The 23,687-nt window shown below is 39.3% G+C and overlaps 1 protein-coding gene and 1 long non-coding RNA gene across 4 annotated transcripts in view; both read left to right on the plus strand.

Annotated features, from left to right (window-relative positions):
- LOC149090716 (uncharacterized) overlaps positions 1-23,687 on the plus strand; it is a 108,873-nt gene that overhangs the window by 46,970 nt on the left and 38,216 nt on the right. The window lies entirely within an intron of this gene.
- Positions 616-23,042, plus strand: LOC108656520 (uncharacterized). 3 transcript variants are annotated; one of them, XM_089263102.1, is made up of 4 exons: positions 617-1,061; positions 5,377-6,081; positions 18,096-18,281; positions 22,608-23,042. In XM_089263102.1, exons 2-4 carry the CDS (start codon positions 5,454-5,456, stop codon positions 22,793-22,795), a joined length of 1,002 nt encoding a protein of 333 aa, XP_089119228.1. In that variant the 5' UTR covers positions 617-1,061; positions 5,377-5,453; the 3' UTR covers positions 22,796-23,042. The 3 variants fall into 3 exon arrangements, with proteins under 3 accessions (XP_089119230.1, XP_089119228.1, XP_089119229.1); XM_089263103.1 differs by having other exon boundaries at positions 18,096-18,253; XM_089263104.1 differs by lacking the exon at positions 18,096-18,281 and having other exon boundaries at positions 616-1,061.

A 23,687-nucleotide genomic window follows, 5' to 3' on the forward strand; every position in this document is an offset into this window, starting at 1 on the left:
GGCAAACCAACTGTTGCCACGCCCTCCCCCTTTTGGCATATCAAATCAATTGAATCTGCGAATGGCCAAGAATTACAGTGCACAAAACTCAAATATTCGTAGCACTAGGTAAATCCGTATAAAGTGCCTTCAATGGGGCGCAGGCTATCAAGAATTAGATTAAATGGTAAATATATAAACATAAGTACATACATATAAGAATCAGTTACAAAAAATCCAAATAAAATCAAAGATTTCAAATAAAACCCAAATATATATCCACTACCAAATGAAATTTGAACATATTTCAGCAGCTTCTAATCAACAAACATATTGCCCATAAAGCACGATTAAAGCATAGTTCGATAAATTGTTTGTCTATCTATTATATGTATATTTTATGTACTTTTCTGTGTGTGTGTGCGTGTTTCTCTTAACGGATCTGAAAGTCTTTGACGCTAGTTTATGCAGCCAAAAAGCATGCCTAAATGATTTCCATTCAAGAGCAAAAGTACCGTCAGTCACGCACGCATAGCGCCTTCCAGTGCTCTGTGTGGGAAATTTGCGCTCTTTGTGCCGTCGAATGGACAAACGAAAATTTCCCTTAAGCAAGGAGCCGGCTATAAAAGCGCGACAACAGCGCTGCAGCGGCTCATAAAGCGACGGCAAACGCGACGCGGCAGTTGCCAAAGCAGCGAGCATAAGGCGAAGCAGCGAAAGCGTGCGACGACTAAAACACGTAAAGGACCGTTAAGAGCCGTTAGAGCAAGAAAGTAACGGTACAAACAAGACGCCTATGCAAATGATTCGCGTGCGTATGTGGCTGTTACGCTGAGCTTGTGTGTGTGTGCGTGTGTGCTGTGTGTGTGCGTGTTCGTTCGAGTTCGTTATTTTTGTTCTTGTGCTCAAATTGCCGCAATAAAAGTGCAAAATTATGTGGCACATGTGAGTGGTGTGGACACATTGAACGGACACCAGAGAAGCAGCAGCAGAAGAAGTGGCACAAGCAGCAGCAGCAGCAGCAGCAGCAGAGGTAGCAAACCGAAGCAGCAACAATAGCAGGAGCCAACGGCCACGTAACGGTACGTAAAGCAACGCGTGCTGTCACCTGAGTCCTGCTCCTCCTGCCACGCCTCCCAGCTGCAAAAGTTTTTAAATCAATTTAATGAGTGCTCGTTTTCTAATTAGTTAATAAATCATTTTTGAATTTCTTTGTCGGCTCTAGCCGACTGTATAATACTCTGCACATGGTTTGGGTTTCAATTGCAAGTGAAGGATTTAGCGTATCATTCTAGGGAATTTGATGCCTATTGATCATGAATATATGTATATATAATATGTGTATATGCTTCAATATTTTTGACTCTTTTTAATATTACAATCTATTATAGATTCAAATGACAAAAAACATAAATTTCCTATATAATTTGAATTTGCTTAATTGATGTAATATGGAATATCGACAAAAAAAAAAAAAAAAATTTTAGTTAAATTTCCTTATCAGCTTAAGTAAGTTTTAGGCTACCAAAAATATTGAATAAAAATACTGAAGCTCTCTAAGTGGAGTAAGAATTTTAAATATCCCAAAGGGATCGAATAACAAAACTATTATACCCTATCATGAATAACAAAACTATTATACCCTAATTTCCAATTTTCAATGGGTTCAGGGTATAAAAATATGTAATGAAGTACTAAAAATGGAGCAAGAATTTTAAATTTTTAAGCTAAGACTCGTTTAAACTAGTTTAAATATAGTTATTGTATATAAGATTTTTATACTTTAGTATTTTTATAATTTGTATACAGGTAAATATTTAAAGAGACTATGTAATACTCATTTACTGTTAAAACGCTTTTGCTCTAAATCGATGGAAGATATGGGTTCATCCAACTGATATTAGGTATATTTATAAGACGCTATAGGCGGAGTTGTTATAACTGGATTTTACTGTACTTGTTCAGTTCATAGAGGAAGTGAAGAGGAATAAATGAAGGATTGACTTGATAAATGAATATAATATTCATACATATAAAACATTTTAGAATTTTATGGCTTGAATTGAACTTTAATTATTATAATAATTAATTATAATAAAAATAAAGCAAATAATGACCATATATACTCGCAAAGAAAAAATTTAAATGAAATTCCAAGGCATAAGTTAGGTATGTGACTCAAATTAAAGTGTGAATCAAGATTGCCGTTGGAATTATGATACTAAACCTGGCGATAAATGGGATAAGCTAAGTACTTATAATTTAGTTTTTTGTTTGTTTTTAGTTTGTTGAGGCATAAAATGTTCATAAAAAAAAACTTTCATATGTAAATATTATTCTTATGTATAAACTAGTTTCAATTCATCTATAAGTATCCTCAACAATTAATGTTAATAATATTATAATAATAAGAGTGTAGCAAAACTTTATTTACCAACTGTACATATGAATTAAAACTCTAAATTGGAATACAAATATTACTAAATAAACTATTTTGGGAGAGTCTAAAATGAACGCGATATCAACTAACTACACTAACTATATACTCTATGAGGTCTGCCACGCCTCTCTGATTTGCCTTTAATAATGGCTTTTAGGCATTAAAAAACAAGTTTTATGTTAAGTATAGTTATACAAGTTAAAGCTTTAAAGATGTTGCTTAAGTAATATTTACAAATGCAATATGCAACAGTCAATTGTTAGTTAAACAATGCAGTTAATACTCTAAATATTTGATAAACAATGCCAAATTTGAGAACGAGCTGGAATTCATTTATGGCTTTATCAAATATGTGCGCTGAGCGTCGATAGCCAGGCTTTCATTGCATGCATCATTCACTCAGTCGACGACGACTTGGCCCTATTGAAGGTGGCCGCCATTAAAGCCATGTTAGTGGAATGTGTGTGTCTGTGTGTGTGTGTGTGTGTCTGTGTGTTATAGAGGAAGTGTGTCTGAATGACTTTTCTTACATTGTTTGGATTTTCATTTCGATTGGATTCGTTTCCTTTTGGTTTGCGTTCGTTTCATTACATTCCGATTGAATCGAATTCACTTTTACTGGTAATGAAGCTAGTTGGCATTGGCCATGGTCAGCACACACTCACACACACACTCACACACACTCTCTCACAATACTAGTTAACATATTTTTATGGACCCGTTGTCGCCAAAGTGTCCTCTAGTTTCAGCAGCAACTTCAGCTTCGAGTGCCATTTGCCAGCGGTCAGAGTGTCGGGTGGGCGGTGGCGGTGGCGGTGGCGGGGGGTGTTACAATAGCTATTGGCGGCCTGTGGATTGCCCGCTTGATTGGCCCCTCGAATGAAGTGGAACGGTTGGGGAATAGAAGGCGTTAAAGGGTGGTTGGGGCATGTTTTATGTTCCGCTTCACATATGCCATTGTTTGACTGTGTGTGTGCGTGTGTGTGTGCCTCTCTCTCCCTCTCTGTGTATAAATCGCACTGTTGCAGAGCTATCAAATAAAACAGGAACTCAGCCAATCTATATATAGCCGCGTGCAGCTTGCAAACTTTCAATTGCTCAGTTTTTGTGCAATGAAAATAAATCAGATTCCATTCAGGGAGTCCGACCTAAAAGGAAGAAGCCAAGTTGAAAACAAATACGAGCGCTGCAATCGAGAGTGCCCGACTAGGCAATACCCTGGAGCTAATGCGAGGATTTATATATCTTTTCTATATACACATATCTATATGTATGTATATAATAAATGTTAAATACAAACACTCATACACTCAAACATTTGATCCGCTTACTGTGCAGTTAAGTCCATTTGATCTCCTTAAGCCAGAAAACTAATTATTGAATAACTTCTATTCTACATGATCTTACTTAATCAAACTTTCAGACCGTGGTAACGACATGTGGCAAGTTCTAAGTGCATTATAGAAACTTTCATAGTAAATTTGCAGTTTCCTTAATCGATAATCAAAAATTGGTATAAGTTATAAAACTCGTAATGCAAATGAATTTTTCATGTGCATATTCCCGTTTCCTTGGGCTTAGGCTAGAATAGAATCGAGTAAAAGAATATGCTAATAATTATGTGTATTCGAAATTGGAATACAAATAGATTGGGTTAAAAAAAAAGTAAGGAATTCAAAGCGTGGAATTTTACAATAGTTATGATAATGAGCAATCAATTTACCTCCTAGTTTTGTTACTGCATAAGTACGTAGTACTTAGCAATCGATTATGCATTCTTATAATACTACTTTTCCTTTAAAGATTTACTTTATAGAGCTTACCACGACGCTGAGTTGCAGTCAGCACAGATGTTATAAGAGTGAACTGAGAAATTGGATAGACCACGTTGATGAGTTATGATAATAAGTTGAATTACGAATTATGATTGGCGAATCGTTAGAAGAGAGAGAATGAATGAATGAAAGAAATTTGCAATAAAAAATAAATCAAAATGAATTAAAATTCATGAATTTAATAAATAGTGCAATACAATTTAGATTACAGGCAAGGTCTAAGATAATTTAGGAAAGAAACTGCCCAAAAGGGCTTTTTTTCGTGTTTTATTTTAAAGGAACTTTTTGTGTTAAATATATATAAAATATATTATATATTAATATATTAATTGCCTGAAGGCCTTTGTCGCTCCGGCTTAAAACTTGTTATTTAGAATTAATTCATGGTAATAATAAATAAATAAATTAATAAATAAATCGATTCATGATCACATGGCATATCACATAGAATATTCCACGACTAAGTACTACAAGTAAATTCAAGAGTATCTGAAAAAATTTATCGATAATAGCTGGGCATGAATGTGATATAGGTATATGTTCTCTATATAGTATAAGAATAAATAATATCAGATAATGAAAACGACAAGCCATCATATACAGAGTATTATAGTCATTGTAGCCTAAGAATTGTCTGTCAGTATTAAATGAGCTGTTATTTTCAAAGATTTTCGCACTGTAGTATGAAAACTATTTAAGATAACTGGATTTTAATCTCAGGAACTATTGCCTAGCTAACCAAAAAAAGTTCCCACATATGTACTATATAGGAACTGCATTTTATTTCGCTCAACTATCTAATCTCAATTGCCTGTCAAATTTGACATGAGGATAAATGATATGGTCTTGACAGCTGAGGCAAAGCAATTGCCAAGAGAAAGAGGATTAGCCTAGAGACTACACAGCGGGCCGAATTGAATCGTGCCCTGGGGAGAGCCGGCACAGACTAAGCCAAGTTGACAGCTTGCTGGCGGACAGTGTGGGTAAACGCGCCTTAAGCGGCGCTGGCTTCATTAGACGCTTGCCAACACTCAAATAAAGCCCCAGAGGTCAAGCGGATGATTCATTAATGCAATTAGCAGTCAAACCAATGCCTCCAATTTTGCGAATTTCTCTTTGCAGACAGCCGAAACCGCAACAGCAGCAGCAGCAGGGCGTGGCAAGCAGAAGGCGGAAGGGAACTGGAGGCGCGCCTCCAAATGCTCATTGAAATTTACGATTATGCTGCGAAATTATTAAACAATATGACCGCAACAACAGCAAGCATCATTAATAATCTAGCCAGCGGGGCGGAAGGGACAGCTGGAGTGGACAGAGCGGACAGAGCGGGCGGGGCGGAGCGAACGGCGAGTCCGAATCCCACGACGGCCACAAATCTAACGTCCAAACTGCTGCAGGCGACAACGGGCAACATGAAGACGCTGCTGAATCGCACGCTGGCCACAATGGGCGGCCAGCGTGGCACATTGACCACCCTGCTGCTCCAGGGCGGCCTCGGCACGGACGTGGCCAGCGGGCAGCGAGTCCGGCAACTGGCCGATGCCAATGGCAGCGTGCATGCCACGGGCAACGAGAGCGTCAGCCATGGCCAGGATATGTACAATGCATTTAATGTCACGTCGCCGTCGTCGTCGTCGTCGCCCTCAGCGCACACAGTCGGCTTCATCGAATCCTCGACCACGGCCGCCAGCACAGTGCTGAGCAGCGCCATCACCAATCTGCCGGCGACGAGTGGCCCGGCCGCCACATTCCCAGCCCAGACGATGGCCACCATCATCGCGGCCGGCAACAAGAATCGAGCCACCACCATTATCCTCTATCCAACGGGTGAGTTCCAAATCACAATTCAGTTACAGTTTGCCCTAATGGCTATATAATGTTTGTTGCATGAAAGGGCACATAGAGAGAGGGCGAGACAGAGATAGAGGGAGAGAGAGGCAGAGCGAGAGTCACAAAAGGCATTCACAGATGATGAAGGCTCCACATAACTCCAATTTCAGTTGGTATATACTGAAAATTTCATACGTATTATGCAAATGGAAGCGTTTGGATTGTTGGATGTGATACTAGAGGCGTGTTCGTATGCATTGTTATATAAATATATATATAGCCTACTTATTCCGTCTGACAGTCCAAGGGGTCCATCTGTTCGTTCTATATCCGTTCATCAGTCTGCCCATCGGATAGACGCAGACGAATAGAGGGAAATACAGGCGGAAGGACACATAGACGGATGAATAGATGGACAGAAGGATTGAAAGATATACGCCCATAGAGACGGATGGATGAATGAAGGGCAAACGGGCATACGACTCTGGGTCACATCGTCCCTCCGTCTAGCGCTGCCTCCCTTCGTCTCCTCCTCCATCTCTCTCCCAGTCCTTCCCTGCGTTCATCTATCCATTCGCCTGCCCATCCCTCCGCCTGTGTTTAATCCGTCTCGCCATATTCATTCATGCACTTCTTGGAACTCTATTGATAAAATCGCAAATGTGATTGAATTCTATTTATGCCACATTCCACTTTTGTTGTCCCCTTGCCATTTCCATTGCAGACGTTGCGGCAGAGTCGGAGGCCACGTTGAGTAAAATATTATATACATATATACATATATTATATTATAGACGCTTACGTGGTAAATAGAGTATATCTGTCTGTCTGTCCTCTTAAATGCAAATCATTTGAAATTGAAGAGCTGAATATGTGAATAAATAGACCAATGTGTCATAGGTGCACCAGGTTTGAATATGTCGACGAGGTTTCTATTATATGGAAATATATCTAGTTGTCACATCACGAAGGTGTAATATGTATGTGAAAAGATATCTATTATAATAGCTACCATTCAATGTGGAGACCTAGAAAATGAATTTTATCAAGCCTTAAACATAGCAAAAAGCTGGCTATACGGGACCATCTATAGCCTTAGCGTTATATACCCTTATATACACTTAACCCTTAACTTATACCCTTAACTTATTCGTTGACCAAGTTCTTATACATACATAGATAGATAGATTCGATAACTTAGTTGTTATTGGGTGGCTCCATTGATTTCTGAATATGATTTATATACTTATACTTCTTTTGAGTTTGAAGAGTTTCGGAACTTAAGAACCAAAAAAGGAGTAACCCGAAATTACTTAAAGAATACCTGCACTTTTAACTAGATGGTATATGTGTATACATATATATACATATTGCCTATGTATGAGCAGAGTCTTTGATAAAACAGCCCAGTAAGACTCTCAGAGCACCTTCAAGTCAGGAAGAGCACTCTCTCTTATATGAATTGAGTAAGGCAAGTAAAAGTTAAACTATTACAAGGAGGATTATTCGCCCTATGTAACAATAGATTTACTTTGATAAGACTTTTTTTTATCAAACTGTTTTTAAATTACATAGCTCTAAATCGAACAGAATGAGTCTGACTCATAAAGTATAAAAGTTCGAGCGGCTATCGCCATAATAATCTACTGCTCCATCTGCTGTTTTCTCTTTCGGCGAGCTTACAAATCTTATTTAACACTTAAGCTCCTTGAACCGAACTGAACTGAGCTGAACTGAAGCTTAACAAATGATTATTTTTCTTGACTTGAAAGCAGTGGAGCCTCAGGCCAAACATGATTGGATTTTAGTTGTAAAACTTTTGACGCACCGCCAGCTGCAGAACAGGGAAAACTTTAGTCCAACGAGCGACTTAACCAATAATAACGGAATAATATATTTATAGCATTGCCATTGTTATTCGAAACTATCCACTCACAATTGTACCAGCTAGCTTTGCGCTCATTATAATTGCTAGGCCAGCATGGCCTGCCTGGTGCTTGCCTTCCCTTAGAAATTGAATGGGCCTCTTTGTCTGGCATGCTTGGTCGAAGCTAACATAATGACTAATGAACTTTGACCTTTGAGAAGCCTAGTTGGAGATTCATAGAATTTGATGACTACTTATTGACATGAACATTAATACTCGACTTCCGCTCAATTGAAAGTCACTTGAGGAAATTGTGAAAAGCCACCGAAAAATGTGGCATATGAAGAGACAATTTTCATATGTAATATAAGCATGTGCTTGTAGTTCTGCTAAGAGAGTAAAGTAGTAAGGATTACAATGACCTTGTTAAAGCTGACCTCTTCGTTTAGGTACTTACTCGATCTCGATTCCCAGGGGTCTCACCCATTCAGACGTACTAATGCAGCGCATTTAATGGATGGTCGAACGCTTCATTTGCCAAGTCCTTGGCCAATTGCTTTTTTGGGCGCCTGTCAACGCAGCTGGCACTTAATCATAATTGTGACTTAAGTCCAATTCGGCGCTAAGCTGAATAATGTGGTCAACTAATTCCGATTCGCCAATCGCCAGTTGGCAGTCGCTTGGCTGCTGATTAGCACGCTTCGCACATCAATTTTTGTCAGTGAGCTCCCTGCCACGCCCCTGGCGGCGCCTCTTCAATAATCAAATCAACTCGGCCTATTTAGACTGACGAACAGGCAGCGAGTCAGAGGGACGCACGGACGGAGATATGAGGGAATGGAGTCGCGTGCCAGCCCCAATTAGGGGCTAATTTGCATAATGCCGCTCGCTCGCTCGCTCATTATCCCCAATAGCGCCATCCATACAGTAGACAATATGAGCCCCGACTTCCATTTTTGTTTCTTTTTTGTTTTTTGTCCATAGAAGGCTCTATTTCTTTTAGAATACCCTGTTTGCATTGGGGCGGTGTAAAAGGTGGTTGCAATAAACAAAAGCATTACGTCGATATACATAAAAGTGTATATATGTGGACTGCTATCTCTTCGTGTATATATGCAATCAGTGTGAATATCGACTGTCAATACAATACATGGCTCCCAGAGGGGTTTATTATATGCATAAGAGAGTATAAAAATGGATTTAGAGGAAGGCTTTAGAGGAGAGTATAAACAAATATCTAGGAGACAGTATAGAAAATGCAAGAGAGGAGTGAGAAAAATGAAGTCTTTGTGCAAAATCGATATTAATCGATAAAGCTACATTTCTTTTTTAGCTGTTTCCTAGATCTTAACAGTACGGAGATGTCAATTTTAAGCTCCAAATGCACCAAAATCTTGTTGTATTACCAGAGTATATAAAATAGTTATCATATAATAAATATAACAAAAATGACTTAGCAAATTGCTTAAAGATTAAAGTCTCTATTATAAATCACCCAAGTATTTCCGACAGCTCTTAACTTTCTCGTAATGCTAACTACATTCCTGCTGGGACCATTCATCAACTTAGTATAGCAGCTATAAATAACCGACTTAATGCTGAAGTATCTCTCAGAAAACCCTTAAGTTTCTACAGGGTAGCTACGCTTCGAGCATTGCCTGTCTAAGACGCGCATACTTATCTTTGCACTTATGGTAGCACTGCAAGCTTCATTCGGCAATTGGGGCAAGTGTAAGACAGAGACAGAGACAGAGAGATCCCTGAGTTAGCGACAGAGAGACAGGGGGAAGGGGGGGTAAAGTAAGTTAGGGGAACAGCTTACGACCTTACGACCCTTGGGCCTAATGCAGCAATTAGGCAAGTTTAAGTCGCATTAATTGCAGAGTTTGGTCGACTATTAACGCGACTGGAACCGTTGATTATTTTAAGCGCCAGCAGCACTCAACTTGGCTCTGAGCTGCACGCGCTTCAGGCGTTCACAAAATCACGGAGAGTGAGGAGTGGGGGGAGAGGGAGGAAAGAGACTGAGTGCTGACTCAGTTTGTTACCATTAGGGCAAATCAGAGAGACGTCGTCAGCGTCGACAACGTTAATATCTCATATCCTAATCACGACGCTTATCTGTTTATATCAGCAACGCGCAGCGACATTGTCAGCGCTTTCATGGGCCTGCGGCCTGTCTTTATGCTGGGCCGAGGCTGGCATCAAAATACTTTTCGACCAAAGCCAGCCAACTTGTCCATTTCCACAGCAACAAAGCGACAAGCAGGCCAACAATAAAACTAAAAAAGAAAATACACAACAAAAGGAAAGTGCGTAAATTTCATTGAAAGAAATTGCTTAGACACCAAACGCCCACCATGCTTTCCATGCCACAAACAACATACTGCATACGTGCCACAAAAACTATCCGCATGCAACAATTCCTCGAGCGGCCATTGCTGCAGTCATGTTGCAGGCCAAAATGCTGCAAGAATTTTGTGCCAGATAGTTGGGCAAATATGTTTGTCGGACTCTTCGCAAGCAGATTGTCTTGCTAGCCGAATACTTGTCACAAATAGTTTCGTCGAAGCGCAAAGTTGCTCGCAAAATAAACTCGGGCCACGTAGAAACACCATTCTGTGTTTTTATTACAAGTAACATGGAGACTAACAGCAGCAAGCTAACTACTATACAGCTTCTAGGTCGTAAAGTCGTACATATATGGTTATTAAGTCAGTTAGTCAATCAGCTAATCAGATATTGAAAGAGCTGATTAGCTAATCTCTTGCATAGCCAACTAATTAGTCAAACAGCCAATCAAGCAGTCACCGAATCAGTCAATCAGCTAACAAATCAATCAGCTAAGGCTGATTGAGTCATCACTCTATTAGATAGTCAGTCAAACAGTTCATCAATCAGACATTGAGTCAATCGATATATTTACTTTGTTAATCAGTCAACCAATCTGGATACCCTTGAAATAATTTAGTAATCCTGCTTAAACACATGCTAAGTATGCTATATAATATCAGTCAAACAATCAGTCAATCATTTATTTACTCAATCAGCCGCACAGTATACGAGTTAGTCAACCAATTAGTTTTTCAATCAATTCAGCTAGTGTGTTGCTCAAGTAGTACTGAATCAATCACTCAGTTAGTCAATCACTCAGTCACACAGTTCGCAAAAACAATAAGGCTACATTCTCCTTTTTCCAATAAGTCAACCATTTACACAAACAGAAGTCAATTAATCAATCAACCAGCCATTCAATGAGTCAGCCAGTCAATCAGTAAGATCAATCAGCTAACTCAGTCTGGTCAACAATGGAATTTGTTAGACATGCCATCAATCAATCAGATAATTAGACCGTTAATAAATACCACCAGGCAATCAGTCAACAATCAATAATTATTTACCTCTCAATCAACAGCTAGTCAGTCTGGTAGCTCGTCAATCAGTTGGTCAATCAATCAGTCAACAATCAATAATTATTTACCTCTCAATCAACAGCTAGTCAGTCTGGTAGCTCGTCAATCAGTTGGTCAATCAATCAGTCAGATACTTAACAATTCTATCCATCAGTTCTTAGTCAGTCCATTAAATAAGTAATCAATCCATTGAGCAGTTAGTTGCTCCATCAATCAAGCATTCGGTCTGTCTGCCAATCAGTCAATCAATCAACTATCAATTAGTCAGTCACTAAATCAGACTGATACTCGGTCAACCAGTCAATCAATCAGCACCAAGGACTCTAAGAACTTCCCTTGTATTGCAGACATCAAATTTAAAGACATTTCCATATTATTTCATTTCCATATTATTTATGTTGTCAATCAAAATGTAAATTTCTGTATGCAAAGTTGTTTTCAAGCGCTTAGCCCAAAAAACAACAAATCGAAAACACATTGCATTTGATTTGGATTATGGGGCTTTGCAGCTGACCGAAAAATCTGTTCATTAAATGAGAAAAGTTGAAAGCACGTTTTAAGGCTTAAAAAGTTTTGTGTGGCTGCGCCAAGATGCAGCAATCAATTATAAGCGGAAAGCCCTGGCTCAAGATTAATTTCATCAGCTTTGAGATTTTTGTATAAAGTGTTGCACAATCGATGAATAATGGACAGCAGCGCTCCATCCACTTCAGAGTTGTACAGCACTGCGCTCATTTATTTAATTCGTTGCTTTTGTAGGAGAAGTATGTGCATTTATCGGTAAAAGTCGTGAGCCTGTCACGTACTCATGCCTAACAGTTATCCGCACCATTAGCAAGTGTTGACAGTTGATTGACTTTCCCTTAAGCGCTTCCCAACACTCCTCACTAAGTGGCTTACACTTTAGCTTGCCTCACTTTTATTTTTCTCTCTTTCCTTCCGTCTCCATCTCTGTTTGGCAAACTATGCCAAGTAAGTACAGTGTGCCTTCGGCAACGGGAAAATACAGCTAAGTAGTTCACTTGCAGCATTCGCCCGAAGCGCTCCGACCAACTTTCCGTAGCAACTACTTTAAGAGCTTCGCCAAACAACACGCCAACGGAGGGCCTTCAACTTGAACCCCGTGCACAGACTAACCCTGTGCCGGGGCACAGCCTGTCTGAGACAGGAGACGGCAGCGTGCGTGACTCATCGAGCAAGACCTCTTGAGAGATATACATATACATATATGTATATAAATAGAACAAAATAGTATATTGAATGATAATGATTTGTTCTTGAATATATATATACTACATAGCATACGTAATATGATGTCATTTCAAGTGCCTGAAATAAGGAATGGAACTATTTTTGTCAGATCTTTATTTTTATTAATTTTTTTTTTTTTTAATAAAATATATATATAATTGTAAAACATATATATGTAATTGTAAAACATTAACCTAGAAACTGGTATTTAAATGTATTTGAATTCTCTTATAGCTTAGATTTGATAGAAGCTTAAAATTTTAGGTGCTGGTTGAAATAAGCTGTGAGCCACTGTATATCATGATATGGAATATTTAATTGAACAGCTGCACAAATTTTTGTACTTTGGAGATATAAAATATAATGGTATCTGTTTCTGTGCTCACAGACGATATTTAAGAGAATTTAAAATAAATATTGAAATGAAAGTATCAAATAGAGATCATACAAAGAAAGAATTAAAAATTAAAAATAAAAAGAAATATATTTTATTTTACTAATGTGTTTGATAACATGGAAACAATATTTTATTTATTTTTATTTAAAAAAATAGGTTGACATTTTGTTTTAAATTTTCATATAAAAAATTACAAACGGTTTGATATTTGACTATAAAAGAATATATATATTTAAAAAAATTAAAAATAAAATCAAAGAAATATATTATTAATATTATTATTTTTTAATTTTATTATTAAATAATAAAAACATAGTAATAATAATTAAAACAAAATATATATTTATTAAATTATTTTGTTTAATAAACTTTAATATTTTCATTAAAAAAAAAGAATTGATAAATGAAAAAAGTTTAAATAGGTTCATATTTGATTAAATAAACTTTAAAAAAATATAAATAATAGAGCAAAAGAAACACATTATTAATATTATTATTTTTTAAATAAATACATATTTCTATAATAAAATAATTATTTTTTAATTAAATACATATTTGTATCTTATTCTTATTAGTTTTATTTTATTTTTACAAAAACTCGTAAAAAATAAAAAATCAGGGAATAAAATGTTTTCATTTCTTATCGAAAGTGATTTATATTTATATACACATATATATTTATTTATATTTAACGAAACATATTTTTTTATTAATTATAAATAGTAATAAATATATATTTTTGCAATTTTTAGCAACAGAAATCAAACAAATTTATATTTTATACTATATTTATCGCAAGAGCCGATATATCACGTTCGATACTTATTTTTCTACATTAACATTGTGTCACGCGCAGATCTCTAAGGCAAAGCGAGCGAGTCGAAGCCACATTTCTCTCTCTCTCTCTCTCTCTCTCTCTCTCTCTGTCTCCCTCTCTCTGTCTCCCTCTCTTTTCATTCCTTATCTGACAGTTGAATGGCTATTGTTGTTGTTGTTGTTGTTGTAGCGCATTCCACGGTCGACTTCAAATATGCAAACATTCAATTTCGATTTAGCGACTGTGGAGGCGCATAATTTTTATTGTATTTATTGAATATTTCGAGCATCAAACGTTGCCGCCCATTGACTCAGCATGAAATTACAGTCGCTGGAGGCGGTATTGGGGGCGTGCCAGAGACAGGCTACAGCTTCAGCTTCAGCTCCAGCTCCTGGAAGGGGGCGACAGCAGCGAATGCTTGTCGAGGCACAGCTGCCGCCCTTGCCTCCCGCTATTTGGCAAGTTTTACCCAGATCTCAAGCCCCAAGCCCCAAGCGGCAAGTGGCAAGCCCTTGGCCTTCCCCTGGCCGTCTGCTGGCCCACTGCTGCCCCCTATTCAGCCATCAATTTGTGTAAATTTGAACTGTCACTTTGAAGGCGTTAATTGGATTCAATAAATGTCAAGCAGGGGGCGCGGCGTCAACAGTTGGAGCCAGTGCAGCATCAGCATCAGCATCAGCATCAACAGCTGGCCATGGCTGGCGTTGTCTCTGCTGCCGAATTCATTTTAAGCCAACACCCATCCACAAATCTCATCCCCATACGCCCATTTCACCGCCCCAACACGCCCACACCTCCAGCCCCTTTCAAGTTATATTTAGGACACGACACAACAACATTTTGGGGCCATGGATTTTTGTGGCTTAGATTGGAGACGGGGACGGCATGTAGTGTGCCTTAGCCGCCTTGGCATGATTTTAGCCGGATTGTGGGCGTGCCAACAGCCACAGTAGCAAACACTTTGTCAGCATTGGGCACTGAGCGAAATTGGGAGAGATTGAGAATTTGACAATTTGAGAGAGCAGCAAGTGTGGACCATTTGAAATATTCTAGATGGTTGCTATGTAAGAGTTTTCTTTTTGGGTGTAATATATACGGGTATACCCGGCATATATAGGCATATAGCCGATCTCTCTCTCTCTCTCGCCCATCTCTCTCTCTTATAACAGTATTTTGCTGTATCTATCCCTCTATTTCTCATTGTTTCTTTCGTTCTTTCTGTATCTCGCCCTCTTTATCGCTCTCTCAGTATCTGTGTAGATCTGTGTCCCTCTCTCACTGCGCATCTCTTTCTACGCCAGTCTTTCTTACTTTTACACAATATTACTTTCGTTCTTTGTCTCTAGCTATCTATCTATCTCGCTCGCTCAGTCTAACTGTGCATTTTCTTCGTCTCTTTCTGTCTATAAATTTTCTTGCATGAACCTTTCTCTCGCGGTTTCCAGCTGTGCATCTTGTCTATCTCTCTCTCTTTCTCTCTCACTGAACATCTTCTCGGTCTCTCTCTCTCTCTGTCTTTCGCCTTAGTATTCTGTAACAATCTTCCTCTCGGACCCTCTCTCTCTCTCTCTCTCTCTCTTTCTCAGTCTCTGCATATCTTCTCAGTGTCTATATATCTTCTTCTCAGTCTCTACATATTTTCTCAGTCTGTCTTTCTTTGTCAGTACGCCTTATCTCTCTCTTTCTTTCTCTCTCAGTAGCTCCCTCTTTTTCTCCCTCTCGCTTCGTGCATTTTCTTCTCTGTATCTATCTCTCTTTATTCTTTCTCAACAGTCTATTATCTGTATCTCTCTCTGTATCCTCTCTTTCACTCTCTCCCCAACACTCCCGCACTCTTTATCACTCATTTTCTTTGCTACTCCGTCACTCTCTACCTTTTCCTGTTCCTCATAAATATATACATATATGTTGCTTATGGAGAATCAACCTCTACTTTCGCTCAGTGTAGTCGAAGAGTCATATCGCAGTATTTCAATGACTAAAAATACATATCACACACACACATACACACGTATATGGGGAGTACTTAGAAGATATATTGTTGTCTGTGGCTTATCGGCTAAGGACCTTAATAAAAATGTTTCCCTAAGAGGATCGCAGCAAATTTGTTGGCTTTGTTCAGGCTGTGGAGATAAACAAAAGACAAATTGAAAGTGGAATCGTGATGGCATCGACAACGGCGCTGGACGTGTCCGGCAGCCAGCCGAGGCGCTGCTGCACCGCTGAGCCGCCAATGAGCCACCGGGCCGCTACTTTATCATTGAGATAAAAAAAAAAATAAACAAACAAACAAAAAAAGAGTTGAAAGCAGGTTAAAATCTGCACGCAACCGGATGAAAATTAAATTAAAAAGCAAAAAAAAAAGAGCCAACAAAAAATGAAACGGAAATATAAAAATGAAAATGGACCAGAAACGGCAAAACGGCGGTGGGAGGGGGCCAGGCCGCTGCCTCTGAGGGCTGGCGAAGGGCAAATGCAAATGCAAATGGCCGTAAAAGCCCTTTTGGCCCACATAACTCGGCCACGCCCACCAAGAGCCGTGGCGCCCGGCCTGTCAGCGTAAATAAGTGTTGCCCACAGTTCGGGCAAAGAGATGGCCTACAAATGATGAGCAGCGCATTAAAAAGCGAGGCGATCAATTCTATTGCCTACTTTCCAGCGCGCCCGACAGCTGTCCCGAGTGTGCGTGCGTGTGCGTGTCTGTATGTATGTGCGCGTGTGTGCTTGTGTGCGCGTGTGTCATGCATAAATAATTCAGAGATTATGTTTACGCTGGTAGATAACGGAAACCGCTGGCTTTTAGCATTTGACCGCAGCAATTAGGCACAAAAAAAGTTGAAAAATACTAAAAAAAAAAAAGATGAAAAGCAAAAAACATAAATAAAAGTAGATAAAACATGCAAAGCCAACATTCAGTCGACTGCACAGCTCATTACAAATTATTGAATAGGCCATTATAATATGCACAAAGGCAACATTAGCTAATGTCGGATGTGAGCCGAGGCCCATCAAACTGAAAAAAAAACAAAAGAAATATTAAGCTTTATTCGGTATAATTTGAGCTCAGCTGATGATTCGAGCTGAGAGCTCTGGCTAAATTTAATAAATCACCTTTGTAGTGAAGTGAATTATGTGAATTCATAATATGCGATAGTTTGGCAGACAGTTTACATATTTTATTGATATGTGATAGCGATAGCTGTATAATTGATCTATCGAGTGGTTTCAGTGGAAGACCTTGTCTACATACAGCTGTAAAGGTTCATGTAAATGTTATGTTAATGCAAATGTTATGCTAACGTTAATGCTATTGGGTGTATATACATACATTGCGTAGTAATTGACCTATTTAGCACATGAAAGATAAGCTAAAGATCTTATGGATCGATCATCTATCATCTATATTCACACAGCTGTAAAGCTTCATGTAAATGTTATGTTAATGTAAAATGCTATGTTAACGTTAATGTTATTGTCATAAATATGTATGTTATTGGGTGTATACACATATATTGCGTAGTAATTGACCTATTTAGCACGTTAGTGGGCACATTAGCCACATGAAAGATAAGCTAAAGATCTTATGGAACGATCATCTATCAAACTTCAGTTAGTCGATTAGGTATTGCCTATTTTTCATCTGCCTAGCTTTATAAAATCCCAAAAGAAGATGTCATATACAGCGGCATCGTGAATGGGGGTGAATAGGGTGTAAGCGATAGTTACTCCCATTATATTGTTATCGATTACAAAACCTATCGAAAATTGGCTACAAAATTAGAGTTCCTATACCATTAGATCTAAACCGGTAAACTCATTAAATGTCTCATGGATGCATATGAATTTTATATAATTTCGATTTTTTTTTATACTTGTTTTGGGTTGATTTTATTTGAATATTGATTAACCCAATTCACGCCTTTTACGAATACTACTGTATAAATCTTATAGCCCTATAAATACACCCTAAAGGTACTCGAACAGCTTATCCATTTGATTGTAGAGCTCCAGCTAAATTCGTATAGCAGAGCTGAGTACAGAAAGTACATTCCTAATAGTTCCCAGTTAGAAAAAGTTAACAGTACTAGAATAAAGAGTTTATCGATCAGTCATTTTATAATATTCTGCTACATGTATAATCTTATTATCGATCCACCACAACTGTAACCAACTATTTTATGCATTTCCTATAGTTTTTTTTTTGTTTGAACTTACAATTTATAGTCAGCCGTACTCATCCGAGTTTCTTCTTCTCTCTACTTGCAGTTTCACCCGAATCGATTGTCATCCCCATCGTTTCGTGCATCTTTGGCTTCCCGATATTGGCGCTGATCGTCATCTGCTGCCTGCGACGTCGAGCCAAGCTGGCCCGGGAGCGGGACAGACGGCGCAACTATGATATGCAGGACCATGCTGTCAGCCTGGTCAGATTTAGTCCAATTCATAGGCTTAGTGAGTTTGAATGTTGTAATGTGTGTACGAAATTTTCATTGTTTCTCTTATTCTTCTCTTGTTTGTTTTTTTATTCTTCTTCTTCTCTTGTTTGTTTTTTTATTCTTCTTTGACAATATTTATTCACAGCTCGTAAAAACTATCGAAATATCGATTATTTTATATCATTATATGACAAATGCATTTTCATAGAATTCGTATTCACGTTTCATATAGCGACCTCTCTCTCTCTCTCTCTCTATCTATCTCTCTCACACACTCTTCTTTGCTTTTTTATGTGGATCTCAATGTACCTGTCTGACATATCGTAGTGTTTATCGTTTATCTTCAACATTTTGCACTTTAACAGAAAACAAAATTAACCGCTTTTCAGCGCAGCCAACTTCAAGCCAAATCGACCTGCCCAATTTACAATTTTGCCCACATTGTTTTTCTTACATAAATTGCATTTAAAATTGCCAGGCAAACATGCGAGAACACGCACACACATGCACACATCTGTCTGCTACCTGGCCGCACGACAAATTGCGTTCCCACCTTTTCCAGGCATTCCATTTAAAATCTTTAATATATTTTCAGAAAATTTATATGCTGATATACGAAATTTAAGAAAATATAAAAGTCGTTTTTAAAAATTATGCAAAAGTTCTGAAAAGAAAATATCACAAAAAAAGTCTTTAAAAATTCGTTCGTTTAATTTAAGCTGAAACACTTTTATTGTTGTTCAGCTCCACACGTTCGCAATGAAAGGCAAGAAGGAAAATTTATACTCATTCATGAAAACGAAATGAGTATATTGGTCTTGTTCCGTCCGTTCGGCTGTCCATAAAGTACATTCCAAATATGATATGTCCACGGCTACTGTGGGCGTGGCAATTTAGGTCTGACTACATAACCGTATATATCTTAGGCACTATCGATGCTAAGGACTGAGAAAGCTCCTTATAAATAAGATATGGCAAATATATCTATGACAACGGGGGGCGGTGTAGATCGTATGGATCTGGCAACCTTTAAACTGTAAATGAGTCTTCTGCCATCTTTGGGAACTTCTCTATATGGGAGTGGAACGAGTGAAGAACAATATAACTGTGAAATTATTAAACAGAGCCTAACAGATATTTGAAAAACTCACAGAATACCTATGAAGCACGCTGATTGGATATTACTTTGAGAATATGCAAATTTTGATGAAAAGACATAGATTGAATAGGAAAAGGGAAGAGTTGTAATCAGAGATAGGAGTAAATATATAGCAAAAAACATTTTTCACACTGACTTAAAAGAGGAAAACTAAGAGCTTCATTAAGAAATTCCTTAAGATTTCTTTCAAATGTGAAATGAGAAAGTGACATACGATTGGTAGAGTCCATAAAAGCGCAGCACTACCCCAGCTGCAGCGAAATGTCGATAAAAATATTTATTTTGTATTTAATTTTTTATAAAGGGGACTTGCCATGCAGCCAAACAATCACGGCACAGCATCTGTCACAAGTGCCGAGTCCATTAAAGAGTTACGAACTGAAAGTAAAGAAAGAGCCCAAAACTAACGACAAATACATACATACTGTTGCTAGTCAGGCTGTTGCCAGGGCTAGGGGTAGAGGGGAGTAGGGGCAGATGTAACGAAACTTGACCCACTTGCATGCGAGAGCAGGCAACAGTAACATAACAGTCCATTATACCCAGCATATTGCATGAACAAATAGGATATATAAACATGGCCGAAAGGAAACGAAACGAAACGAGACGAGACGAGACGAGACGCAGCGGGACGGGTGGCATATGAACACGACTCCCGAGTCAAAGTTCAAGCTGAGTGCCTGCTGCGATTCTGCCGGCACTCAATGGAAGCGAGTGACACACACACACACACACACACACACACACACACACACACACACACACACACACACACACACACACACACACACACACACACACACACACACACACACACACACACACACACACACACACACACACACACACACACACACACACACACACACACACACACACACACACACACACACACACACACACACACACACACACACACACACACACACACACACAGTAGGAGATATTTATGCTGTTATGCATGTGTCAAGCACAGCTGTTAAACTGTAGCCCACCTCGCCCACGTCGCCACGCCCCCCGTTTTCCGCTCACACGGCCGCCTGCATTTGCATTGCATACCTTTGGGCGCTCGTCCTCGTTTGCATATGAACAACAAAAATGAAACCCGTCTTTTCACTCGAGTCGCACAACCAACACCCCTCCCCCCCTCCACCAACCCCTGGTTACCCTCTAGCCAGCGTCGCGTGCCCCTTGTCTACCTTAATCAAGAATCTCAGTCGGCTTCATGCACGCATGCACAGTGCACAACGACATTTGTCGTTCTTTAGTTTTAATTTTTGTGGCTGTTGTTGTTGTTCTTAAATATATACCTAATAAAGGGTATTTTGCTAGCTGTGCACGCGAACAGGGTGGCTATGCTGGAGTAGCTCATTTGGCACTGTATAAGAAGGAGCTGTATGCATATGTGGGAGTAAGAGTAACAGAGACAGTCAGATGATGCTAGCGGAAGTCGTGTACAGTAGAGCCTGCCTAGTGCGAATGCATTGATGTGATAATCTGAATAATCTTATGTTTCAAGTGAGTGCTAAGATTATCAAAAGACAAATCCAAAGCAAATTCAAAAGCTAGAAATCATATTTCTAGCCATACTGTGGTTATAATTATTAAGATTCCGATTTTTCAAATTAACGAAGAACAAATCCCAAATACCAATTCAAAGAAATCATGTTTCAGCAAATTTTTCTATAGGCAGGCCCTACTGTAGTTGCAATTGTCAATTAAGATTTAGATTAAGATTAAAGGGACTAAAATTGTGCTCCAATTCAGAAATTCATATTGTCTCTATAGGCAGGCCCTACTCTAGTTGCAATTGTCAGTTAAAATTCAGTTAATTAAGATTGACAAAAGAAGAATGCATTTCAAATTCCAATTCAAATTCATATATTCCCTTTAGATTGCCTTTACTGTAGTGAGAAGAGCCTAAAGGAAATAGAAGCAAAACTCTCGCATCGTTTCAAGATTCACAATAGACAGGGTATTTCTCTAGTCGAGCACACTCGCTGAGTGCACTTCAACTTGTTATAACCGTAAATTTCATATTCAGTGTTTGCCTGGTAGCTGGCTGCGGGTGTTTGCTGCCACTTTGAGAAGGGCCAACAACAACAGCGAATGCTGATGAAGCTGTTGTTGTTGCACACGATGAAGATGATGATGATGATGATGCTGATGCTGATGCTGATGATGATGTAGGTGACACGATAACGAAACGTTGACAAACCGCAAATTACACTTGTTTAGCCCCGCGCGCCCCCTTCACCCCGCCCGCAACTCTGACAAGCAAATGTTTTGATGGCTGCAAATTTAGGTTTTTGCATAAATTTTGAAAACAATTACGCATAACCGCAAGCACCGCACGAGAACCACAATAACTTTGGCGCAAAAGGCAGCCAACGACAGAGTAACAGTAACAATAGCAGGCAGTGCAGAGTGGTGCGCTCCATGTAAATTAGGCAATAATAAACAGGCAGAATGGCGCCTGCCTAATGCTTTGAGACATTTAAATTGAGCGAGTTTTATGTTGCATAGCTTTAAGCTGCAGTTGGACAAGCCTAACATTGGGTTAACAGCCGCCATCAATGCTTGCGCTGTTAATGATCATAAACAGTCACTTAAGGAGCCACAACAAACATTTCGTTACCTTAACAACCGAGCTGTAAATTGAATATGCCATATGCATAACAGCAATAGCTACTGCTTAGACGGCCAAGCGAAATAATACACAATTGTTGAAATGCCTAAATTTTTAACACGTTTTTATGTTACTGGCAAGCCAGTCATTGGGCAATTAAATTTCCTTTACTACAAGCTGCAACAGAGTGAATCTTTTAACAGCGGCTATAGCTAACATTTAACAGAGGTATATTCAGACCATTTAGCGTATATAAGCTTTATATAGCTGTAATGTAACATGAAGCTGATATTAACATGACCATTAAGCACACATCCTGTAAGACAGCGATTGGGTGGTTTGGGTACCTTGCACGCTTAGACATGCACATTAAACTTAAACTCGATCTTTTCGTCGCACGTTTTCAATTTGTTTTTGCCCACACGAGAGTTTTCGCTCATTTCACACTTAAACATTTTCCATTTCGTTTGCCACCTGCATTTTAAAGGACATTTTAACTAATTTTAATTGCTTCTCTTCTGTTCTCCGTTTTGTGTTTGCTTCGATTGCTTTAGATTACCGATCGTCGAGAGCTATCAGTTTACGTCCTGAACGAAGCCTAAGCCAGGGCTTCACCTCGGTGGAGCTGGACACAGTGCTGGAGGAGCGCTGCAGCGACGTGGAGCAGACACAAACCGAAATCATAAATCCCGAATCGCCCATGGACACCACCTCCTACAAGATGTCCTTCTCTTCGAGCTAACAGTTAGCAGTAGCACAGCAGCAACAGCAGCAGCAGCAGTCGACATCGCCGACAGCGCAGCCGCAGACAGCAGCCATGGCTATGCAGCTGCTGCCGCCACGTTCGATGTCATCGACGCTGACGCCGCCGCTGCGAAAGGCGGGCAGCGTGCGCGAATCTGGCGAGACCGCGGCGCTGGCCAAACGGCGCAGTCGCCTGCAGGAGCTGCGCGCCGCAAGCAGCAGCCAGGCCAGCGAAGCGGCCATTGCGTTTGGTGTCGGCAAGCGTGATTCGAAGCGTCGCCATGGCGCCAGCGCCGACGCCAGCAGCGGCAGCGGCAGCAGCAAAAGCTCAACAGCCGCCGCCATGCGCAAATCACAGTCGCTGGACGCCGCCGAAAGCTATTCGCTGGCCAGCATTCAGTCGCCCCTCTGGGTGACGCTCACCAATGCGCGCACCATTGAGGAGCTGGCACAGCAGAAACTGTAAATATTTTACAGACAACAAACAGGAAACGAAACGAAGAAGCAACGGAAAGAAGGAAGGAAGATCAAAAATACCCCACCAACCACCAACCAGGCTTGTTGTTGTTGCAGCTGTTAAATGTTAATGAGGAGTTACCCCCTCCAAATCCGCATTATGAAATGAAATCCAACGGTTTTTCCTATATAGTCCAAATAGCTGAATCCACCTTGTAAATGTATAAGCAAATGTAACTGCATAACGAGTATTCAACAATTTACAACATTAGCAATTGCATATAGTTAAGCTAATGACCAAAATTAGTTCAAAATAAAAAAGAAAATGTAAAGCAAATAAAGTGTTTTCTTTTTTGTGCAACTGCATTACACTCACTGTTAAACTCATAATGGTAATGTAAGGCTTACAGCAGGCGGTTATTTTCATAAATGCA

This window comes from Drosophila navojoa, chromosome X, assembly GCF_054131105.1.
Source record: "Drosophila navojoa isolate 15081-1374.11 chromosome X, UAZ_NAV_1.0, whole genome shotgun sequence".
NCBI lineage: Eukaryota > Metazoa > Arthropoda > Insecta > Diptera > Drosophilidae > Drosophila > Drosophila navojoa.

Bases quoted from the DNA above. Each gene is read 5' to 3' on its own strand.
- LOC108656520 (XM_089263102.1), top strand. From the start codon at position 5,454: ATGCTCATTGAAATTTACGATTATGCTGCGAAATTATTAAACAATATG. The intron at 6,082-18,095 runs GTGAGTTCCAAA...CTCTACTTGCAG, and splicing joins CATTATCCTCTATCCAACGG to TTTCACCCGAATCGATTGTC. The intron at 18,282-22,607 runs GTGAGTTTGAAT...CGATTGCTTTAG, and splicing joins TAGTCCAATTCATAGGCTTA to ATTACCGATCGTCGAGAGCT.